The sequence below is a fragment of the Harpegnathos saltator genome, unplaced genomic scaffold (genome assembly GCF_003227715.2).
Source record: "Harpegnathos saltator strain DR-91 unplaced genomic scaffold, Hsal_v8.6 scaffold45, whole genome shotgun sequence".
NCBI classification, from domain to species: Eukaryota; Metazoa; Arthropoda; class Insecta; order Hymenoptera; family Formicidae; genus Harpegnathos; species Harpegnathos saltator.
The window spans coordinates 430,449-451,597 of record NW_020230261.1 but is presented as its reverse complement, the minus strand read 5'-3'; the positions used below and the strand labels follow the sequence as shown (position 1 = coordinate 451,597).

At 43.3% G+C, this 21,149-nt stretch overlaps 1 protein-coding gene across 2 annotated transcripts in view; it reads right to left on the bottom strand.

Annotated features, from left to right (window-relative positions):
- LOC105180911 (octopamine receptor beta-1R) overlaps nt 1-21,149 on the bottom strand; it is a 100,916-nt gene that overhangs the window by 70,779 nt on the left and 8,988 nt on the right. For both annotated transcript variants that reach the window (XM_025301747.1, XM_011137257.3), the window contains exon 2: nt 9,763-11,149. In XM_025301747.1, the coding sequence (XP_025157532.1) occupies nt 9,763-10,520 (758 nt within the window). In that variant the 5' untranslated portion in view covers nt 10,521-11,149. The remainder of the gene's footprint in view (nt 1-9,762; nt 11,150-21,149) is intronic.

Here is a 21,149-nt window from a genome sequence, read left to right as displayed (position 1 = left end):
GGATAATGGCGTCGCTTAAGGTGCTGGCGATATCGCAAAGAATGGACTCCTCCCCCGGGGGCTCTGAGTTTTGTGGATCCCCGCCGCCAAAAACTCGCGCGACACGTATGAATCATTGCGCCCGTCGACACTGCGAGCGAGATATCTGCGAAGATACGTCGCCGCCTCTGTCGAGTCCTTTGTCGACGAAGAAAACTCGAAATTACTTTCGCAATTCCGATATCTCGGGAACCAAGTACAAAAGCTCATTATTTACCCGTCTTTGGAAACATTCGGTGCAAATGGGATTAAAAATACGATTCCCGAACGCTCGGAGTCCAAATTCAAAATTACTTTCTGAGACACCACGTGATTAGCCGAATCGCAATTAAACTTTAATTAAGCCTTAACACTTATCCGATTAAAAAGTTGCTAAACTTCTCAACAGTTCATATATATATATATATATGTCTCAAAATAGTCATTATTATTAAAATTTAACAAGTACTTTTATGCGTACAAATTATAACAAACACGTTTGAAAAGCACGATTCTTTACAAAAGCAATGGCACTGGCCATTTTTGCGGAGATGCGATAGATGTTTGCAGACTTTTCGTAAAGTTCGAATGAACTTTTAACATTCATCAAGCCAAAACTTGCTAAACTTTGTAATTGTTCACATCGTGTCTGAATATATTTGCATTATGACTGTTGATTATTCGGTTTGTCTGTTATTTCGACGAAAAGTCTTGACTCAAAGAGTGTCTATAAAGATTTGATCTCTGCTTGGCGACTGTTGATTATCCGGCTAGTTTGTCATCTTGACATCTCGACATATCATAATATATTATATCGCATCATATTACTTCCAAACACGATGAGGACGATTAGAAAGATTAGTCTAATGTTTTGGGTCAAATCAGTGTCAAAGTTACTCAAACTGAAGTTTAATGCGCTTTCACAGCTCGACATGTCATGTTGCATCGTATACCATATCGAATACCATATCGAAAGACAATAGGAACGATTAGAAAGATTAACGAGAGTTTTGGCCCGGTAAATGGTTAAAGCTTCATCGAGACTCAGGATTTTCGCCGGACTATTAACCGAGAAATCCCGCTGTAGGAAATACATATCAATACTAATCTAAGGGCTATGCGCAATTTGTAACGCGAGCGGCACGATTAAGACCGGGGGGAATTCTGAGGCAATTGCGAATAATTACGCAACCGCTCCTTTGTCGCGCTTAATCCCGCAATAAAGTGAAAGGTACTTTCACAAGCGGCGCTGCAATAACGAGGTTGCGCTTCTGATAACGGAGAACTAATTAACGCGATGCGTTACGCTTTACAACGCGACTGCTCCGCCAAACACTTTTTGAGATCGGGGTTCTGCAAAACCGCGCGTTAAAGCTGAATGTTTTCCTCCCGTTAACGAGAGCGGGCAAGGACGACAGTCAAGCCTGTATATCGACAGATTCGTTAGCGAATTCCATCGCGTTGTCCGCGGGTTTCTGTCATTCGATTCGCTCGCGTTTTATTATCGTCTCGCGACGCGATGAAACATGTAAATAAAATATAATATGAAACAGAGCGTGATGGGAATAGGTAATGGACCGGCGCGGAGCGGAATGGAGATTGCGCAGCAGCCCCGCATAATGATATAATGGCGAGACGATGAAACGTAAAGTGGTAAAGCGGAAACAAAAAATCGAATTAAAATTTATCGAATACTATTATGTGAATCAAAACGGACGGGACTTTTTGAAAAATTAAAAGGAGATTTTCTTCCTCATGCTTCCAGTCAAACGAAAGATTTGTTTTTAATAAATTTAAATAAAATTTATTTTTTCTCTGAATAAATTTTATTCTTTAATAACTAAAAATATTGGCCAATCGATGTAGTTGACATACGACATGCGTTACTGGTGTAAATTTCAAAACTTTTTAAATTCTTGTAATTAAAAATTGAAAGGATAAATATTTGAAAATATTACTGCATCAAGAACCGTATTTCTTTTTTATAGTAATCAACAAAACAAGTTACAAACAAAAATACGTATATGCAAATTTTTAAGAAGCGAGCTTAAAATTTCTATACAGGAAAAAATTCAAAAATATTTCTTCTACATCCACCGGTGCTTTTCGCGCGCAACGCTGAATTTACAATTATTTGTATTCAAGTTTGCACGTTTCAAACGAACGATAAGAAATTACCTTATGTACGACGTGACATTTTTTAATATTTTTCTACAAAAGTCTCAAGCCTCCCTTTAAAAAATTCTACATATATATATATATATATATATATATATTTATTTTTACAGCTCGTTTTGTTTCGATTAGTATAAAAAAGACCGCGGTTTCTCTCTTTGGTGCAGTAATATTTCCAGACATTACCATCGTCGAGAGACGTTAACCCTTGTTCTTGCAAAACGTACGGCTATACGTCTATAAATCTTCAAAAGCATTACGCGATTCATAGAATTACAAATGGGGCTCTGTCACGAATTTTCTCGTGAGCCATGTAGATCGTCGCGTGAGGAAGAGAGAAGAAGAGACAAAGGGGGGAGAATAGACTCCAGACATTTCTCCCATAAAGAATTAAACGCCGCGAATCCGACGGAAAGAGGGGCATTCGTCGTGGAAGTCGTCGGTCGCGAAGCCGGCGAACTTGCGCCGCTATTTCGCGCCAGCAAAAACATTCGAAAACTTTACTCCGCCTGCCGCCTGCGAGTCCTCGCAGCTCTAGACGATGAATAAAGAAGTAGGGCTTGCAAAAAGCGCTGCGTCGAACGAAAAGTTGGCCCGTCGTCGGACGATCGAACGGCCGTGTACAGCTCTGTACGCTCCGACTCTCTTTTCAGTCAGTTTCGTCGTGCGTCGTTTACCGGAAGTTTGAACGAACGAGGGGAACAGCATCTCGGAGGACCTGCCGCCCGCGCGTTTGCGGCGGCGAATAAACGAATATACTTCTGAGAAAGAGTACGTCGGAGACTCAGACGAAAACGAGAGCGGCATTCATTCGCGGCCGGAAATGACGGATAAATAAAGAATGAATGGGATAAATATATTCGCGACTTCCTTGGGCGCAGGATGCGATTCTAGGAAGTCTGAGCGGCGTCGTCACGCCGGTCGGCGATCGATCGGCAAGTCCGTTGACGTCGAATCCACGCCAGAGCGGAATATCGATGCGCTGTCTTACGTCAAAGGAACTCGATGTAAGGGGAGACAGGACGATATCGAGAAGCGCGCGCCATTGATACGGGACACGGACCGGGAAGGATCGCGACGACGAACTGTCAATAGTATCTCGATCCGAATTCTCGCCTCCTCGAGGTCACCAGCGTGAACTTCGCTGATGCGCGCTTTAATAGATGCAGTTTGCCGGCAAGCGATCGAGTCGAGACGTGTTTAGCGATGCATTTATTACTGACAAGCAGTCTGCGAGAGCGGGCGAGGTGGAATTTTTCATGCGCGGCTTTGATGCCGCCCGCGGCAAAATTGTATCATATTAGCAAATTCAATCTCTGTATTTGGTGAGAATTAAAAATTTAACGGACCACGAAACTTGGCGGAGTAAAATTCAGACTGTAAAATTTGACTGAAAAAATATTGAGTGATATATTATATGAAAAATGTCCGTGAAGTAATCTGTGCAGTAATATTACATAAATGTCAATATATAAATTATTGATATTATTATAATTATTAATATGGAAGAGTTGAAATCGTGTACACGATTTCGTAGTAACACGAACGTGTGCGATTGCCGCTTATTAACAATTCCCTTTACTTGTTACAGCTTGATACGCGGTTCAAACCCGTCCCTCGCGTCTGATTAAATGTTTAAGAGGCTTTTTGCATGTTACGTCAGCTCAAGCTTCGTATTACACCTCTTGTCGTTCGCTTCGTTTCGTTTCTTTTTATCCACGAACTAGCGGAGTCGCGTTCGAGCTGTGAATTGTATCGTACTACGCTTCTCCTTGTATTTCAACTCGTTTACTTTTAAAGGGTCGCGAACTAGGCCTGGCGTAACTTCAATCACCTTCATGCATTTAAATTGCCCGTCTGAACATGTTCCACGCATGCTAACGCCTCGTGCGACTCGTCGCGACGCATAAAAATCTCACGGCACCCACACATATATCGGCATGTTTGGAGACATAACATTTATGAAGGGTGGAGAGATCCTAGAAAATATATTTTCAGATTGTTATTGTAATAGCCGAAAAAACGCGAAAATCTAAAGGATCGTCGTGAAGTTTGCGACAGGCTGCCCTTTGGATGCTTTTACGACGTGCTTTAGGCACTTACGTTATTCAAAAATTCATGTGGAATTTACACGGAATATCCATGGGAGCTTAACGACCGACGAATAAGAATGCGGAAATTCGGTGAACTGCATAAAGCGGATAAATGATACTTTTGGATTATTGCAAAATTTCCTCAGTGAATTACTGAAAAAAAATTGACACTGTTCTCTCTCATTGTAACGCTATCGAAAAGTTTAATTGTACAACAAAGAAAGAATCCAATAATTGAGATGAAATATGTAACAATATGGAATAATTTAAAAGCAGTATTCTATATAAAAACGTTTGAATACTCAATTTATGAAAGAACAAGAATTCAAGAATCGCTTATTCTGATGAACATCGATTAAAGTTTGCTTTTCCAATTCATCAATTTATTTGGCTTGAAGCGTAATTTTTTTCGACTTCACACATGGAGTATTATTTGAAATTATGAGGTCTCGTAATAAATATAAATTGTCAGAGCTACATGGTTAATAATTTCGACTTTTCAGAACAACATGTGATATCAAGTAATTTTTCATCAAAATGCCAGGAAAGCTTCAGCTTAAAAGTTAAAATTACGAAGTTTTACGGTACAAATTGCTAAAACTACACGGCTCACACAATTTTGACTTCTTTTTGCAAAATAATGTTTAATATCAAGCAGTATTTCGCAAAAATTTTAAGGATGCAGTTTGAAAGTTAAAATCAAGGAGGATACGTTAACCCCTCAAGGTGGTACAAGAAACAAGCGTCGGTTTCAATGCGCGAGTGTCTGAACTTTCCGACACAATTGAGTTCTCTTTCTTTCCACTTGCGCGAGCAATTAAATGATATTTCAATTCGATACACACGTACAGTCCGTGTCACGACAGATTTCTAAGAAATACGCTTCGCAGGACGACTGTCTTAGATATATCCGTCGCATCCACAGTGATGCGCGAGGTGCCTTGTTCTATCGTAATATGTCATACGATAAATATGCGATATGACGTTTCTCCCGCACGGCGAAATACGCTTTACCGTATCAAACGGGATCACGTCGGAGAATAAGCTCGCGACAAGGCCATCGGTATTTCCTGCAAGACAGAGCGGGGGCGCGACGTCGAGGGGGTGGAATGCGAGTCAAAAATAACGTATTTCTCCACGTATCGACTCGTGAAAAGAGACGGATATGCGCCGGAGAGGAAAGGCATGCGAATGCCTCTGCTGATGGCGAAAAGGAAAGGCACGATCGTATTGTCAAAGGCGATTCGCGGTCCTCATCGCGACGGAATGAAAAACCTCGCTCGAAGAAGCTAATGATGCTCGAATGTCAGCCCTTTCGCTTAGAGCGCGAGTAGCTTCAGATTCGTGTCGCATTCTTTGAGACGTTTAACCATTCAAGAAATCAAGCAAATATAAAAGGGTTCGCACAATGGAGATAATTACTCACGTAATTAATTGACAAATCAATCATTGTCCAAAGGACGGGAGATTGGAACAAATATTTAAACAAAGCCACGCAGGAAATTTATTCCCTCTTTACCCTTTCTTTTCCACTTTTGCTCTACGTTCTTCTCTCACGTTCCAATTCTCTGACTCGTCAGGTTCATTCAAATTTTTACGTTCTTACAGAGTAAATTGTTATTGATCGTGTTTATTTATCTTTTTACCCGTTTTTCCCTTCTCCTTCTTTCTCCATCTCTCTCCCTTTATGTTTTAATGTCCCAATTTCTCGTTCCATTTTTACAGAATATTAAAGAATGTACCTTAGACTGATGATATAGTCACTCTTATTTGTCTTATTCTATCCCCCTCTATCTCTACGTTTTAATTTTCTATTTCTCATTCTAATTTCTACGTGGAAGATGAACTCTAAAATACTAACAAACGAACGCCTTTACTAGAGATGTGCGAATCAAAAATTTGTTATGTCGAATCGAATATATGGAAATTTCATTCGAATTCGAATCGAATCGAATAAAATCGAATCGAATCGTTAAAAAATTTAACATGACTATTAAACATGCAAATAATGATGGAAAATTTTAATATAAAAGGGAATATTGATATTGTAATATCATCTTAAAGTAAATTATATATTTAAATATTTAAAGTAATTTATAAGTTATTAAGTTATTAATTATAAGTTAAGGGTTCAAACATACAGGCCCAGTTGGCTCGTTTGGTAGCTTTCGTATTCGAATCTTCGCGATTCGAAATTTTCGAATTATTCGGATTCGAGTCATAAGGATTCGGATTCGGATTCGAATCGAATCGAATTACATTAGATGCGATTCGATGCGAATTCGAATAGTTCGCACATCTCTAACCTTTACCCATCTCTCTCCGTCTCCCTCGCTCTGCCTTTCCCCGCATTTAATGATCCATTTTTAAAACAATGAGGGAATGGTCTCTGATCCGCCGGTTTCTTTGAGATACACTCAGCAGCAGATACATTCGGCCGTTTCTCTTGTTCGTGAGAAAAATGCGGGTAGTTTGCGAGGTAGTTGCACATTCTCGCCGGGGAAGGGGAGGGGGTGAGATGGTAAACCTACTTTAACGAGCACGTCTAATACACGTTACTGATTGATCGATCCTTAGTTCCGCTCCTGTTCCCGAACAGCTCGCCGGAAAATTGCGAGGGGCCGCGCTCGCTAACGAGTGACCTCAACCGAGTCTCAAGAATAATTTTTGCGTTCCAGTTTATGCTAAAGCCATCCCGTTCGGACGATGTGGTTGACGCCCACCCGTGATATCGAATTCGTCTCGTTGCGATGCAAGATGTCATTGGCTCTCACGTGCACGAAGGCACAAAAGCGAACGCTGTTGTGTACGCGACGCTTGACGCCGAGATCAGTCGTCTGCTTCCAATTATTCGTACAATTAAGCTTGAGAGACCAATGGTGGGCGGAGAACGGTGCGGAGGGGAGGAGAGGAGAGGAGAGATGAGTTCACTGCCACTCTCGCGACGCGCTTTGTCGAGTAATTAATGCCGGTGAGATCAGACGCCGGACGAAAATTCGACGGCACGGAAAGAACATGGCTCTCTGTCGTAATGTGGGCGAGAAGGCACAGACAGAGATAGAGGAAAACAGAGAGAGAGAGAGAGAGAGAGAGAGAGAGAGAGAGAGAGAAATAGAGAGACTTTGGCACACAAAGACGCGCGAGATTCGCCCGATTCACCGCAAAGCGGAGTTATCTTATCCGACGCGGGGATTAATTTTGTGGAAATTTCGACGTGGTTCCCGCGCGAGATAAACGAGACATCATGGCGTTCTCGCGCTCACGCTCGCGCTCCGAATGGCGAGAGGGCTGTTAGCGTGTCGCTACAATGGCACCGGACGATACGTTGTTAAACCTCCGAAAGCGCGCGCGCGCACGGCGTCAGGTTCGACGGGTTGCGCGAGCGGGAGAGAGAGAAAGAGAGAGAGAGAGATAGAGGAGGGGGGAGAGGAAGAGAGATAGAAGAAAGAAAGAAAAAGAGAGAACACTCGCCATTAGTCTCTCCCGAAAGGAGTGCTTTCGTGCGAGAAGCGGACGAAAACGGCCCCGTGCCATTCTTGAATGTCCAATTAGGGTAAAAGGCGCGAAGGAAGGTAGACGAGTGGCCGACGAACAAATGTACTTCTCCTTCCTCCCGTCCCCAACGACCCACGGCGTCTCCTGCTCCCTTTTGGAAGGAAGCACTCGAAAATAATACCTCGCCATTCTTCCACGAGCCCCTACCGGCGAATCCGCGATTCGCTCGCGAAGCTCAGCCCAGATCCCGATCGCGCGCGCGGGGGTTGATGTCAGCAGATTCGATATTAACTGACATTAACACAACCGGGGTGTCGATTGTACTTAGACTTAGATTGTATTACTTAGACGAGCCGAAACAGCGGCGTATTCACCGGGAGGCATAATTCGCTTGTGGTCTGCCGATACACGCCGGAAAACAGGATTGATTCGCTGCAGCTCTGATTAAAATCCGATTTAAATGTGCTCGCGCAATCCCTCTCTCTCTCTCTCTCTCTCTCTTGCTCTCTTGCCGAGATCGGTCGCGAGTGCAGGGTAATGAGATATTTAGAGCCGAGAGCCGCCTGCACCTTATTTAGATCGGCTGCAAATTGCATCGCGATATTAAAAGCCGGCGGATCCGTTCGCAGTCTAATCCGGAGGGTCTGTGTTGCAAATTACCTCGCCGAGATATTAGAGGCCGGCATCTGCCTACGCAACCACCTCCTCCGTCTGCTTCTCCCCTGACACCGTTTCCATCTCCGTCTCCTCCGGGCCGACCGAGAATTTATCGAAACGTTAAAAGCCAAGATCCGCTTACAGTCTCGCCTAAACCGACTGCAAATTTGTCGGGCCATTAAAAGCCGAGATCCGCTTACGAAGCGGTACGTTCGGACGCGATCGCAAATTGTATCAGTGCATTAAACGGCTGAGATCCGCTTGTAATCTTGTGGTCAGGACCGGTCAGTGATCAAAATCGCGACGTCTTAACCCTTTCGCCGCGACTCGGCTGGTCGCGAAACTCGAGCGTTGTAAGCACTTCGCCACGCGTTATTGTACATGTTTTGTTTCTCATGTATGCCTCGTCAACTGAGGTTACTCGCACGATGTTTGACCTTATATTTGCGTAAGGTTGAACATTGTGGAAGTCATCTTGGCTAAGGCATGACGCAACGCCGATCTGTATTAGTAACAGTTAATTAATGATAGTTATATTTATAACGTTAAGAAAAGCGAACAAATCGTTGCTTAGCAACGTTGTGTCGTCAATATAAGTTACAGAAGAGACCTTGATGACGTTCTGTCCACAGAAATAGTAATAAAAGAAATTAGCAAAAAAGCCACTGCGCAGTGGTATTTCCTGTTCTAAAAAAGAGATTAACGGGAGGTCATTACAGTGGCGTAAAAGTTTAACTATGAAACAGAAAAAGTTTAAGTATGAAGAGAGAAGTGGGAGAGTGTGAAGCGCAATAGCTGATAAATTGATAAAATTTGTATTTACTATCTCACGAGAGAAAGAGAATACTGCTGTGCCCAGCAACAACAAGCTGAGCACCGGCTTTCGATACAAGTCATATAGAAGAGATTCTCATTATAGCGGCTTTCAATCCTTCAAAATTGTTTGATAGAAAACCACTGCAGAGTCTCGCCCAAAGTCATAATATTATAGTCGCGTTTCGTCAAAACAAAAGATCGTTTAACAGAAATCCATTGTGGTAACATTTTGTCCTTGAAAAATCGTTCAGTGGGAGGCTGCTACAATGACATTTCATTGAACAGAATCGTTCAGCGAGAAAGCAATATAGCGGCTAGGAAAGTCGCTCGAAAGGAAGCCATCAAACGTCGTTACGTCCACAAAAGTTCCTCGACAGTGTTGAAAACACTATAGCAGCGTTTCATCTTAGAAAAAAAAGTAATCCCATAAGAAGCTACTATAACGGTGTTTCGTCCTAAAGAACCGTGCGTACACACGTGCGAGAAAAAGAACGAGAAAACCACTTACCGATACAGCATTCGTTCCTGACGATCCGCCTCGCGGTAGATCCTGTAGTACATCGCGATCATGATGATGCCGGGCACCCAGAAGCTGATGCTTGAGCTGACGACCGCGTAGAACTTGTTGACCTGGAACACGCACACGTCCGGGTAGTTGCGCCGGTACTCGAGGTGTTCCTGCGTGGTGTACCAGCCGGCGAAGATCGGCAAGAAACTCATGACGGTGGGCGAGCACCACACGACGCTCAGCATCGTGCCGAGGCGCAGGTTCGTCATGATGAGCGGATAATCGAGCGGCTGCACGATCGCGTAGTAACGGTCCACGCTGATGCAGCACAGATGGAGGATCGAGACCGTGCTGAAGAACACGTCGAGCGAGTTCCACACGTCGCACATGAAGTAACCGAAGAGCCACCGGCCGCCCGACAGCTCGACCGACGCGTTGAACGTCATCGCGAACAGCGCGACCAACATGTCGGCCAACGCGAGCGACACGACGAAGTAGTTGGTGATGACGCGCAGCTTCCGGTGCCGCATCACCGACACGATCACCAGCAGGTTGCCGAAGAGGGCGCAAAGGATGATGAAGCCCATGACGAGCGCCTTGACGGTCAGCAGTAACACGTACTCGATCTCGCGCTGCTCCTCGGTGACGTTGCCGCGTTGGCCGGTGTCGTCGAGCAGCAGCTCGCCGAGCAGACTGGTCGCCGCTGTCGCGTTGCCCAACGTCTCCTCCTCCAACAGCGTCGTCTGGTTGAAGCGCATCTTGAAGAGTCGGCCGGAGGCCGTGGAAGCGCTTCCACGACGCTCCCTCCGCTGGAGGACAACCACTGGCTACCGTCCCCAACGACAATCGGCTACTTCTTCGTCTTCTTCCTCGTCATCGGCGCGGACGGCGAAGGCTGGCCGTCGGGCCATCGAAGACACGTTTCCCTCGCGAGGTTACGACTCGACCCGGCCGACGTCGTGCGTGTTTGTCATGTCGATGACGCTGTTGGTGTCGTGACGATGAACGGTCTTCAGCAGGGTGCACGAGTGCTGTCGCTGCCGTGAAGTCCCACAGGGTGTCGGTTGGCTCACGAAGACTTCGCTCAGAGTGACGTGCAGCCGGCGCGTCGAGGAGATCCGCGATGCAGGGGTTGGCTGCGAACGCATCTCGGATGCTGAACCCCGCAAACGAGTGATCGGTGTTGTCTGCTTCGAGCGAGTACCTCGGTTGGCAATAATAATAGCAGTTGGCTACTTGACTAGGCGTTTCGTATACTTGATTCTTGAGCTAAGCTGATTGTCCGTCGGTCGCGTGGGCCGCACTCGCGGCTGCAGAGTCCGTTGAATTCTCTTCTGGCTGCGCTTCTCGGAGCTGAGGAGGCGAAGTTCTCCGCGCGATGGACGACCTGCGGATCGAACAAGGTCGTAAGTCTTGGGAGCAACGAAGGTTTCGTACTTTTTCTTCGTTCGTTTTTCTTCATTTACAGACGATATGAGATTGCTCTTCCTTATTCTCTCCTTCATGTTTATTTCCTATCTTCTTGCCTTGACTTTAATTCAAAGTTTTTTCGTTTATGATAACGATATGATTAAATCTTGAAAATGAGATGAATGAATGTCACGCGGACTGTTTTGATTTTAATATAATATTTTAAATTAGGATAGAAGGGGTTGTGGCCTACTCGAGTTCTCCGTACAGAGAGAGTCGACTAGTTGAATTAACATGGCAATGAGCGAACTAAGCGCGTTTTAACTAAAGTAGAAATAGAATCTCTGGTTCTCGGAACTGTTGTTTCATAAAAAGCGGAAATTCTATCTCCTTTAACTTTAAACCGAGATCGATTCGTGCAATTTTGTCACGTTAACTCAACTAAATTTTTCTTCATTCAAATGATATAATATTTCTTTTCCCTTTTCTCCCCTTAAAAACATTTATTTCTTGCATTTTTTTCTTCATTTTAACAATATAATGTTTCACTTTTGTACTTCTTTTCTCGGTATTTCTTATTATTCCTTTTCTATTTTCTTCTCTTTATTTTAACAGTATATTTCTTCACTTAGATGAAATAATCAGATTTTAAATATCAAATATAAAATTCCGCGGGTTCTTTTGCGTGATACAAAATTAAAAATTAAGATCAGTCTACTTGCCGAGGCCGATAAATTAATGATTTGATTTGAAATAAAAATTTCATTAATTTTATTATTGATAGAAACGTGTATTGGTATAAATTATGCTTTACCTCCTTTAACGCTCCTTAATCGAAGTTAGTTAATTAAGAATTGAATGGCGTCTCCGTGAACAATAAGCCCGAGATATCAATTTCAATAATTTCATTGTTACAAGAAACATGCGCGCGTCTTTACTGATTCTACGTGGCAACGCGTAACTTCTCTAAAGGTCGGTTAATTAAAAATCGACGAGCGGTATCTCGACATCGGCTTTTCGGCCGTGTCGCCTGGCTTCGAATTAATCTCGAAACGTGACGTTCCGCCTTGTCATTTAAATTTCACTAATACCCGCATCAAAATTTCACACAAACATCCCATGTCCAGCATAAATTCCGATAGGAATGATAAAATTTGTTTCGAAATCGATTATGGTGTTACAATATCAATCACGAATTCTGTTCTGCTAGCGAGATTTTCTATCTGGAATCAACGAAACAACTGGACTTTCGCGCTTTTCTTATCTCAATTTTATTCCAGCTATTAAATTTAATGAAATAAAAAATAAACGTTAATACACACGTGTTGATCGCAATATTCCTTAATTGTTACACATTGAGTAACATTAATAACGAAGAAATATTGCTTTTTATTAATATAATTATGAAAAATATAAATTTGGATGAAAATTATTTTAAATAATATTATAAAATTAACATTCAATTAAATTATCGTGTAATTGGTTTCAAGTAATAGACAACAGCAATAATTCTAAATTTCTTTCATCAATGTGACAAAAATATAAGATAAATGTTCAACTTTTTCCACGTTTAATCTTGGAAATAAAAAAAAACCACGGAAGAACGCGAAAAATAGAAAGTGATCCGTTCGGATTTAAAATCCATTTAGGATCGCTCTATCATATCACACACTTTTAATTTAAATCCTCGTAGATCCCCCAGTCGGAACCCATAATTTTTTTTTCTAAAAATCAGACTGGAGCAATCCGCATTAAATCTCAGAATACTTCTCGCATATGTGTATTCATGAATTACTCTGAACGTCCGACTGAATCACAAATGGCCTTCTGCTTTTCAAATGCTCGAAATGGATTGTTCGGATTATTCGCATTCGGTGTATTTGGATATATTCGCGCGTATAACTCGCGTTAAAAGGCCGTTGATTCGCCGTGTGCTATTTACCACGCGGTAAATACACCTAGCGCACATATCGAACTGTCGAAATTGAATTTGCACGGGAGCATCGCATCGGGACACGCGCGCGCCCGAATAACGAATCGCAACAATACCGACTTAATGCTAACGCAAACGAACGCACGCGCGAGGCCTCGCGAAATGCGTTAAATCCGCGAGTGAAGGCGACTCCACGTGGGGAAATGAGTCGAGACGCGCCGGAGGAAATTTCAGCCCGCTTGAAATGTTTAACGCGCACGCGAAGGAGAATTTTCTTCCCGATGAACGGACGGCTGAATCGCAATTTCTCCATTCGCGGCGAATCAACTTTCGGCCTGTTTCGCGCGAAAATTCGCGTACTCTGGCCTGCCTCTCTCCTCTCTCGTACGGCCCAATCTTGCTCCCCTTTCGTCTTGTGTTGCTCGTGTAGCCCGGGGGATTCGTGCATCCATCGGCCGCAACAGTAGCAACCAACGCAGATTAACGCGCCGTATTTGCGGTGTGGCCGAGCGTCGTTGCAAACTTGCGCGATCCCGGAATCCAGTTATTACGACGTCACGCGAAATTATACCCCCGTGGAAATTTCATCATCGGCGGCCGACATATACATAACATTAACGACGACGACTGTGTGTAAATAGCATTCAATAATAATGTTAATGCGCGCGAAATGACGAATATACGTATGTGTATGTGCGCGCGCGCGCGTGTGTGTGTGTGTGTGGACATATATACAGGGTGTCCTATTTTAAGTGTCCACCCCAAATATCTCTCTTATTTTTTATTTTAGAGAAAAATGGTTCAGACACGTTTTGTATGGTTTCGAGGGGGCCATAAGATGGTACCATTGATTTGACCTTGAAGAGTCATTTGAAGGTCACGTGAAGGTTACCTCAATTTTTTTAGATGGAATCCCCTATTTTTTATTACATATTCTTGTAGCTGACCTCGAGAGCTTTCCAAAACACTATAATCAAATGTCTTTTGGTGAAGTACTTTTCGAGTTCTAAAGCTCCAAATTTACGAAATTTTTATAAAAATACAAAATATTTCGTAAAACATTCACTTTCCGATCTTATCTTACATGATCCAACCAGTCAAGGCAAGATCCGAGCATGATCCAGCCAATCAAGGCAAGATCCGAGCCTTGACTGGTTGGATCATGGTCGGATCTTCCCTTGACTGGTTAGATCATGCTCGGATCTTGCCTTGACTGGTTGGATCATGTAAGATAAGACTATCGGAAAGTGAATGTTTTACGAAATATTTTGTATTTTTATAAAAATTTTGTAAATTTGGAGCTTTATGTAACTCGAAAAGTACTTCACCAAAAAACATTTGATTATAGTGTTTTGGAAAGCTCTCGAGGTCAGCTACAAGAATATGTAATAAAAAGTAGGGAGTTCCGTCTAAAAAAATTGAGATAACCTTCACGTGACCTTCAAATGACTTTTCAAGGTCAAATCAATGGTACCATCTTATGGCCCCCTCGAAACCATATAAAACGTGTCTGAACCATTTTTCTCTAAAATCAAAAATAAGAGAGATATTTGGGGTGGACACTTAAAATGGGACACCCTGTATACGCGTCATAATAAGTCGATCAACGCGGGCGGGCGTGCAGAATAAATACGCGCGTGCCGACGTGTGAAAACATATCGCAACTGGTGAAAATCACCGCGCGATTGGCGTTTGACGATTACAATCGCTTTAATTCAATCTGCTACATTCGCCTTTCCCGATTTTCCGCGAATCGCCGCCGGAATGATCGACATTCAGATTTTCCGTCTGGATGTGTCGTTTGAGTCACAGCGCAGGACGCCGGACGGAAAGGCAATCTAATTTTACAATTAATGTCAATGTCACGCGCACATACACACAGACAAGGAAACTTTTATCGATCTACCACGATTATATTAATACGTATTATATTAATGTTTTCGTTATGTATTATATATATTCTGCCTTTCGTTAATATTATTCGTTTTACCGGAATCTTTACAATTAGCGTCGATATTGCACACAATGAAACTTTATTTATTGACCTATCACGGTTATATCAATCTTTCTCTTTATCTTGTGCTTGAACGTTTATATTATTATTACATTAGTATTCCACTTTCGTTGTATATCAATGTCCTAATTATAATTAAAATATTATATTAATGCGCTCTCTCTAATTTCATTATATATTCTGTATCTTCGTCGCTGTTATTCATCTTTTGTCGGAATTTTGACATTAATCTCCTTCAAGATTGACACTAATTGCAAGACATCGTCTTACCTCCTCCTCCTCCTCCTCCTTTCCTCTCTCTATTACACCGTACTATATATGATTCTCGTCAACATCGATGAATCCTCGCGATAAATAAAGATACACACACACACACACACACGCATCTATTTTATAAATATAATTTTTTAAATATATACGATGCGCGCATTTATATGTCGGTTAAAATGCGAGAAAAATGCTAAAACGCGCGCGGCCCACAACCGTGAGAGAAATATTTCCGTCTGCATGCGTGTAGGACGAGCTGGGCTAAACGATAGAAGGTATACAGGGTGTCTCGTTACGTCACTTGGCGGATTTCTCCTGCAACACAACTCGATTTCTAAGTTTGCGACGTAACTCGCCAATTTGCGACGTTAAATATTTTCACAGGCGAGTCCCTCCGATCGAAATTCCTCGTTCCAATTAGTTTCCGAATTAGTTGAAAAGCGCACGGCTCCCCGCTGCCCCTTCGGCACACGAGATTCAGCACAAGCCTATTTCGTCCCCTCGAGCGCTCGTAACTCGACAATTATCAGCGCTGCGATATCTCCGTCGAAAGGAAAGAGAAATCCGAGATCTCGTCCCCCGACACACTCCATTCGAGATTTGAGGACTACTGCCGCAACGACCGGACACCCTGTGCACCGCAGTGACATTCCTCTCGTCGCAAGCTTCTCGATTCTCACCTTCTCGATTCTCCGTCTCGGTCTTTCTTCTATTTCGATACAATCCGGATTAAAATCGAATCGGTATATTTATTTGCGACAACCCGCGAAATTTATAGAACCGCCACCCTGAGCGGCTGACGGAATACGCGGGGTGTCCCAGATCCAAATCAATTACGTCGACGTGGGGTGAACGGTGGAAGAGGGGGAGGGGGGAGGAGGAGCGGGCCGCGTCTCAGCAGTGAGAAACGATCGGCTGATAGTCGCCGCGAGCTACGCGCACCTCCTTCTCTCCTCCCGTGTGCCTTCACTTCCTTCGCTCGTTACACGCGTGCACTCGAGAGAGGATGCGTTTGAAGTCACACTGAAGAAAATGCGACGATATCGTAAAACTTTCCGGCCGTCGTGCGCGCGCGACAATAACCGGCTCGGCCGCGGCCGTAAAAAGACGGCGGCGACAACGGATGCGCTGTAAAATTTCACCGACGGCCGCAATCTTCCTGGACCGATGCGATATGATTTTCTCCTTCGCTGTCATTCCTCCTCTCTCCCTTCCCCCACGTCCTCGCTCTTTTCCTCCCCCTGCGTTTTTAACTCTCGGCGCGACACGTGCATCGTTCGTGTGCTCTCTCTCTCTCTCTCTCTCTATAGTAAGTTTGCGTCTCGTTGTTATTTATTGCGGATTTCAGCGAATCAGTTGCTCGCAGTTTCCCGTGCGGCGACGAGCAGAAGACACATTCTCCCGGAAATTAACGATCCTCTCCCGAGGAGAGGAAAATATCTCAACAGGCCGTTTTCCCGCGTAAACTTTGACATTACCGGCGTAAGAGCGCGGGAATACACGACGGAGTAGGCGACCTTCGAAATGTATTATTACAAAACGCGAGATTGCAGGGCGCGCGTGTATGTGTGAGCGTGTATAGACGTGAGTGAAATTTTTATTCGCGACAGCCGCTCCGTTGCGCGTATCGCAATTATATCCGCGAAGCGTTGTCGTTGAAATTTTAAAGCCGTCCTGCAAAATCTAACGGACGGACGGACGGACGGCCGGTCGGTCGGTCGGTCGGTTAGTCGGTCGACGACAATCCCGATGCACGCGGTGGAAAAAAACAAAACGAAAGGAAGTGACACAAATGGAAAGAGAAACGGAGAAAAATGGAGGGATCGAGAGAGGGAGAAAAAAACGAGAACGACAGAGAGAGAGAGAGAGAGAGAGAGAGAGAGAGAGAGAGAGAGAGAGAGAGAGAGAGAGAGAGAGAGATGCTGACCTGACCGCGTGTTGTTACGCACGGACGCCGCTCGTTTCATCGCGTGAGGTGAAATCGCCGCGCGGATAATTTGGCGCGATCCTCTCACGCGAGGGGATGAAAAAAAGAAAAAGAAATGGCTCGCGGCTGATTATCGCGCCGGGCAGTGTTTCCCGGAACGTAAGTGTAACGTGATTGTCGGCTCTTTCGCACCGCGGATAATTACGCAAATGAGCGTCGTTCGAGCTCGCGTTCGCGCATATTGCGAAACAGCAGCGGCGAGTATCAAAGGAACGATATCACGCGTACTGGAGAGAGCTATTCGTTACAGAAAAAAAAAAACAGCATCGAGACGAAAAGATGCCCGTGAATAAAAAGAACTCGGTTACGCAAATGTTGTCGCGTGAACGCGATTGAGCCGAATTGAATAAACGTCGAGGAAGATTAATAACCTGACGCAGGAATATCTGTAACGTTTGGTCAAAGTTAAATGTTTAATAAAACTGAAACGTGGTCTCATGCATGATGTGAAATGGCCTCTCAACTATCAAAAGTTCATCTAACTGCTTAATACAAATAACTCCAGTTCTGATGGGAGAGGTTAAGTAAACCGGACGAAAAACGTGAGTAATAATGCATCGGATCAGTTTTATCATCGAGTTTTTCTCTTAAATTACATAATGTATGATTTAAATATAATTTAAATATGTGTGAATTAAACATTATATAAGTTTTCAGAGAGTGAAATCATATATTATATGATTATCATTATTATTATTCCAGTGAAATCATATATTATATGATTTAATTGAAAAACTCATATAACTTTTTAATTCGATTACTTCACATGAGACAAATCTTAGTTAATTATTAATTAGTTATCAATTGCCTATTGATACGGGCTTTGGTTCGCCGTATGATTTCGAAACCTTACAAGTACAACGCCACGCAATAATGTGATTCAACCGACGAGGAGCTCACAGACCCAACTCAAAATTCAAATCCGAACATCTCGCGTGAAATTAGTTTGAAGCAACCGTTAAGTAACCAATAATTAATAAACTATCAATTACGATATGTCGTATACAACTCTGACTTTGAGATGGTCTCGAGATTGGTCAACTTGACTCGAATCTTTTCAGCCGATCTTTCCTCATAACATAGTTATGTTCCAAAATTTCCATCCCTTACCTCCTCCCTCCTTCCTCTTTTTTCCGTTTCTCGATGGATCAAGCGAAATTCGATCGGATTGTTCTCGCGCTCGCTCACGAGCGAGCGCAAAATCTCGACGCGGCGGAAATCGATTCATCTCGCGGCTTCATCCAGTGTCGGCCCCGTCACGTCCGATTAAGCGCCGAGACGCACTACTTGGCGTGCCTTGCTCCGCCGAGCGCATTGAATAAAGAACATAAGGAAGGAGCATATCAGGGAGAAGGGGGGGGGAGGAGCGAGCAAAATACGGGGGAGGATGCGACGGATGTAACGCCATACTATTATACCGAAAACTAGTATCGATAATTGCAAATCGAACAGGTTGTAGGAGAGAGAGAGAGAGAGAGAGAGAGAGAGAGAGAGAGGGGGGAGAGAGAGAGAGAGAGAAACAGTAATTGAGAAGACTGAAATAAGATTGAAAACCGGTTGTTCCAACTTCTTGGTAAGTTAGTTGACAGTTAAATCATATGTTTATCCTTGTTTTATTATGAACTTGACAATAAATATTAATAACTGCATAATACGCATATCTCGAAAACGCGTTTTTATGTTTTCTTGTGTATCACACTCCCAGATATTCGAGTTACACCGCTAATGTTTTGTAATTTCGGTCTATATGTTATATTTACCTTTGTCCGGTAACCTCGTAACTATATGTTATATTTACGCCCAGTTCGACCATCGATACCCCGGGCAATATCGCAATATGTTCCTTCCTTATGTTCTTTATTCAATGGCCGAGCGCCAACCGCCATGTCCGCACTTTGGCGAGCGTCTCGCGAGAGACGCAAACGAGAAGAATCTCCCCGTGGCGTCGGCCTCGTCGCGAGACGAAATCGCCTACGCGAACAGTGATCGCGAAACGGCGAAGTGTCGTTCGCGGATGCCGCTCCTCGTGTTCCGCAGCTGATTTCCGTAGTTCGCGCGAATTCTAGCGCCGATCGATGCGGGGACCGCGTGCGTCCGCCAGCCATCTTGGATGCGACTGCAATTTCGAGAATCGAACGGCGCGGAGCCGGCCGACCGGTGTGAAGTTAGCGGCTTAGATTCGCGTCTGGAGACTGGAGGGACACTGAGGGGCTTAAGAGAGGAGGTCCATTATGTCAGTTCGAATTCGCGAAATCGAAGCAGTGCGGTGCGAAAATGGGAAAAGTTTAAAATCTCTATTGATTTCATGGTGAATGGTTGCACATATTTCGTGGATATTCATAATCGAATTTTATATCAAGACTTACTGTATTCATCTTCGAATACTTCGTGACCAATAGAACATAGCGTTTGAAGATGAATTTAAGATGACCTTAAGTATAAGATTTGGTAAATGTCGTCCTGGGTGTCTCGTTTCAGTTTAACATTGTTGCGATCGGTACTTTGTAACGAGTCAGAAACGCAAGAACGTAATTTTCAAATCCGGACGGTATAAATACCGCAAATGGAGAATGATGATCGTACAGGTACATACGCGACTTTTCATTCAAATAATACGACGACGACGACGACGGCGGTGACGGCAATGATAATAGGATTCGAGAGATGAAAATTTACGGTTGTGTAAAACACGGCCAAACTCGGGCGTCGTAATAAGAAGTCGCGCGCGAGCACGAGTGAATAATGCACGAGAAGCGAAAGTTTGCGCGATACGGATTTTAAGGGAAGCGAACTCGTTAGGAAGTCGCTGTATGCGTTAAACGGCTTTGTGATATTTCCATCGCTACAACCGACGGACTGTACTCTCTGCTACATCCTTTCTTTTCACGGCTTAACATGTAAATAAGGTTCCGAAATTAAACAGAAATCTAAAAAAAATTCCATAACGCTAATGGCTCTCCTTGATTAAAGTAAAAACTGAGAGCTTAAGAAACGCGATTATATGCAGAGATTAATCGTATCTCCGTCGTATCTTATATGCAAAAGTTACTTGTCTTTTTATGACATTTAAATAGCACGTCAAGTTTGTTAAATTGCAACTATTATATATCATAAAACCGTATGAAAGTATATCATAGAAATATTGTTAACAAGAACAAAGGGAAGTTATGTAAGTACTGAAGCGTTTATAGAACTTGTAATTATAAGAAGCTTGTAGCGCTTATAGGTGGGATTATAAAAATTTTGTCAATATAATTGTTATATCACATTTCACTTTAAACAGATTTAAACAGATTATATAGCTCTCATTAAATGTCGAATACGTCGAATCGAAAAATTATATTTAACACGAAAGAGAAAGAGAGAAAAAGAGAGAGAGAAAGAAAGAAGAGAAGGGGAAAGAAAGAGAGAGTATCTGTATGTGTCCCAATGTTTGCAACTTTGTCTGCGCTGCAAAATTATATCGACTATCACAATTCGGCCTTCGAATTTTGTAAGACGAGAAACGCGTAATGCTAAAATATGTAGCTCTCTCTCTCTCTCTCTACTTAGGGAAAGCATGGCTCTATTATTACATTTTGTTTGCTATTTACCACGTATATGAGCGTATCCGAGCGTGTATAGCAGATGTGACGTGAAGCAGAACGCAGAGAGAGAGAGAGAAAGAGAGAGAGAGAGAGAGAGAGAGAGAGACCGAGAGAAAGGAGAGAAAGGAATAGAGAAGGGGGAGAGGGGGGAGAGAGTGAGAGTGAGAGGAAGAGATAGACAGATAGAGT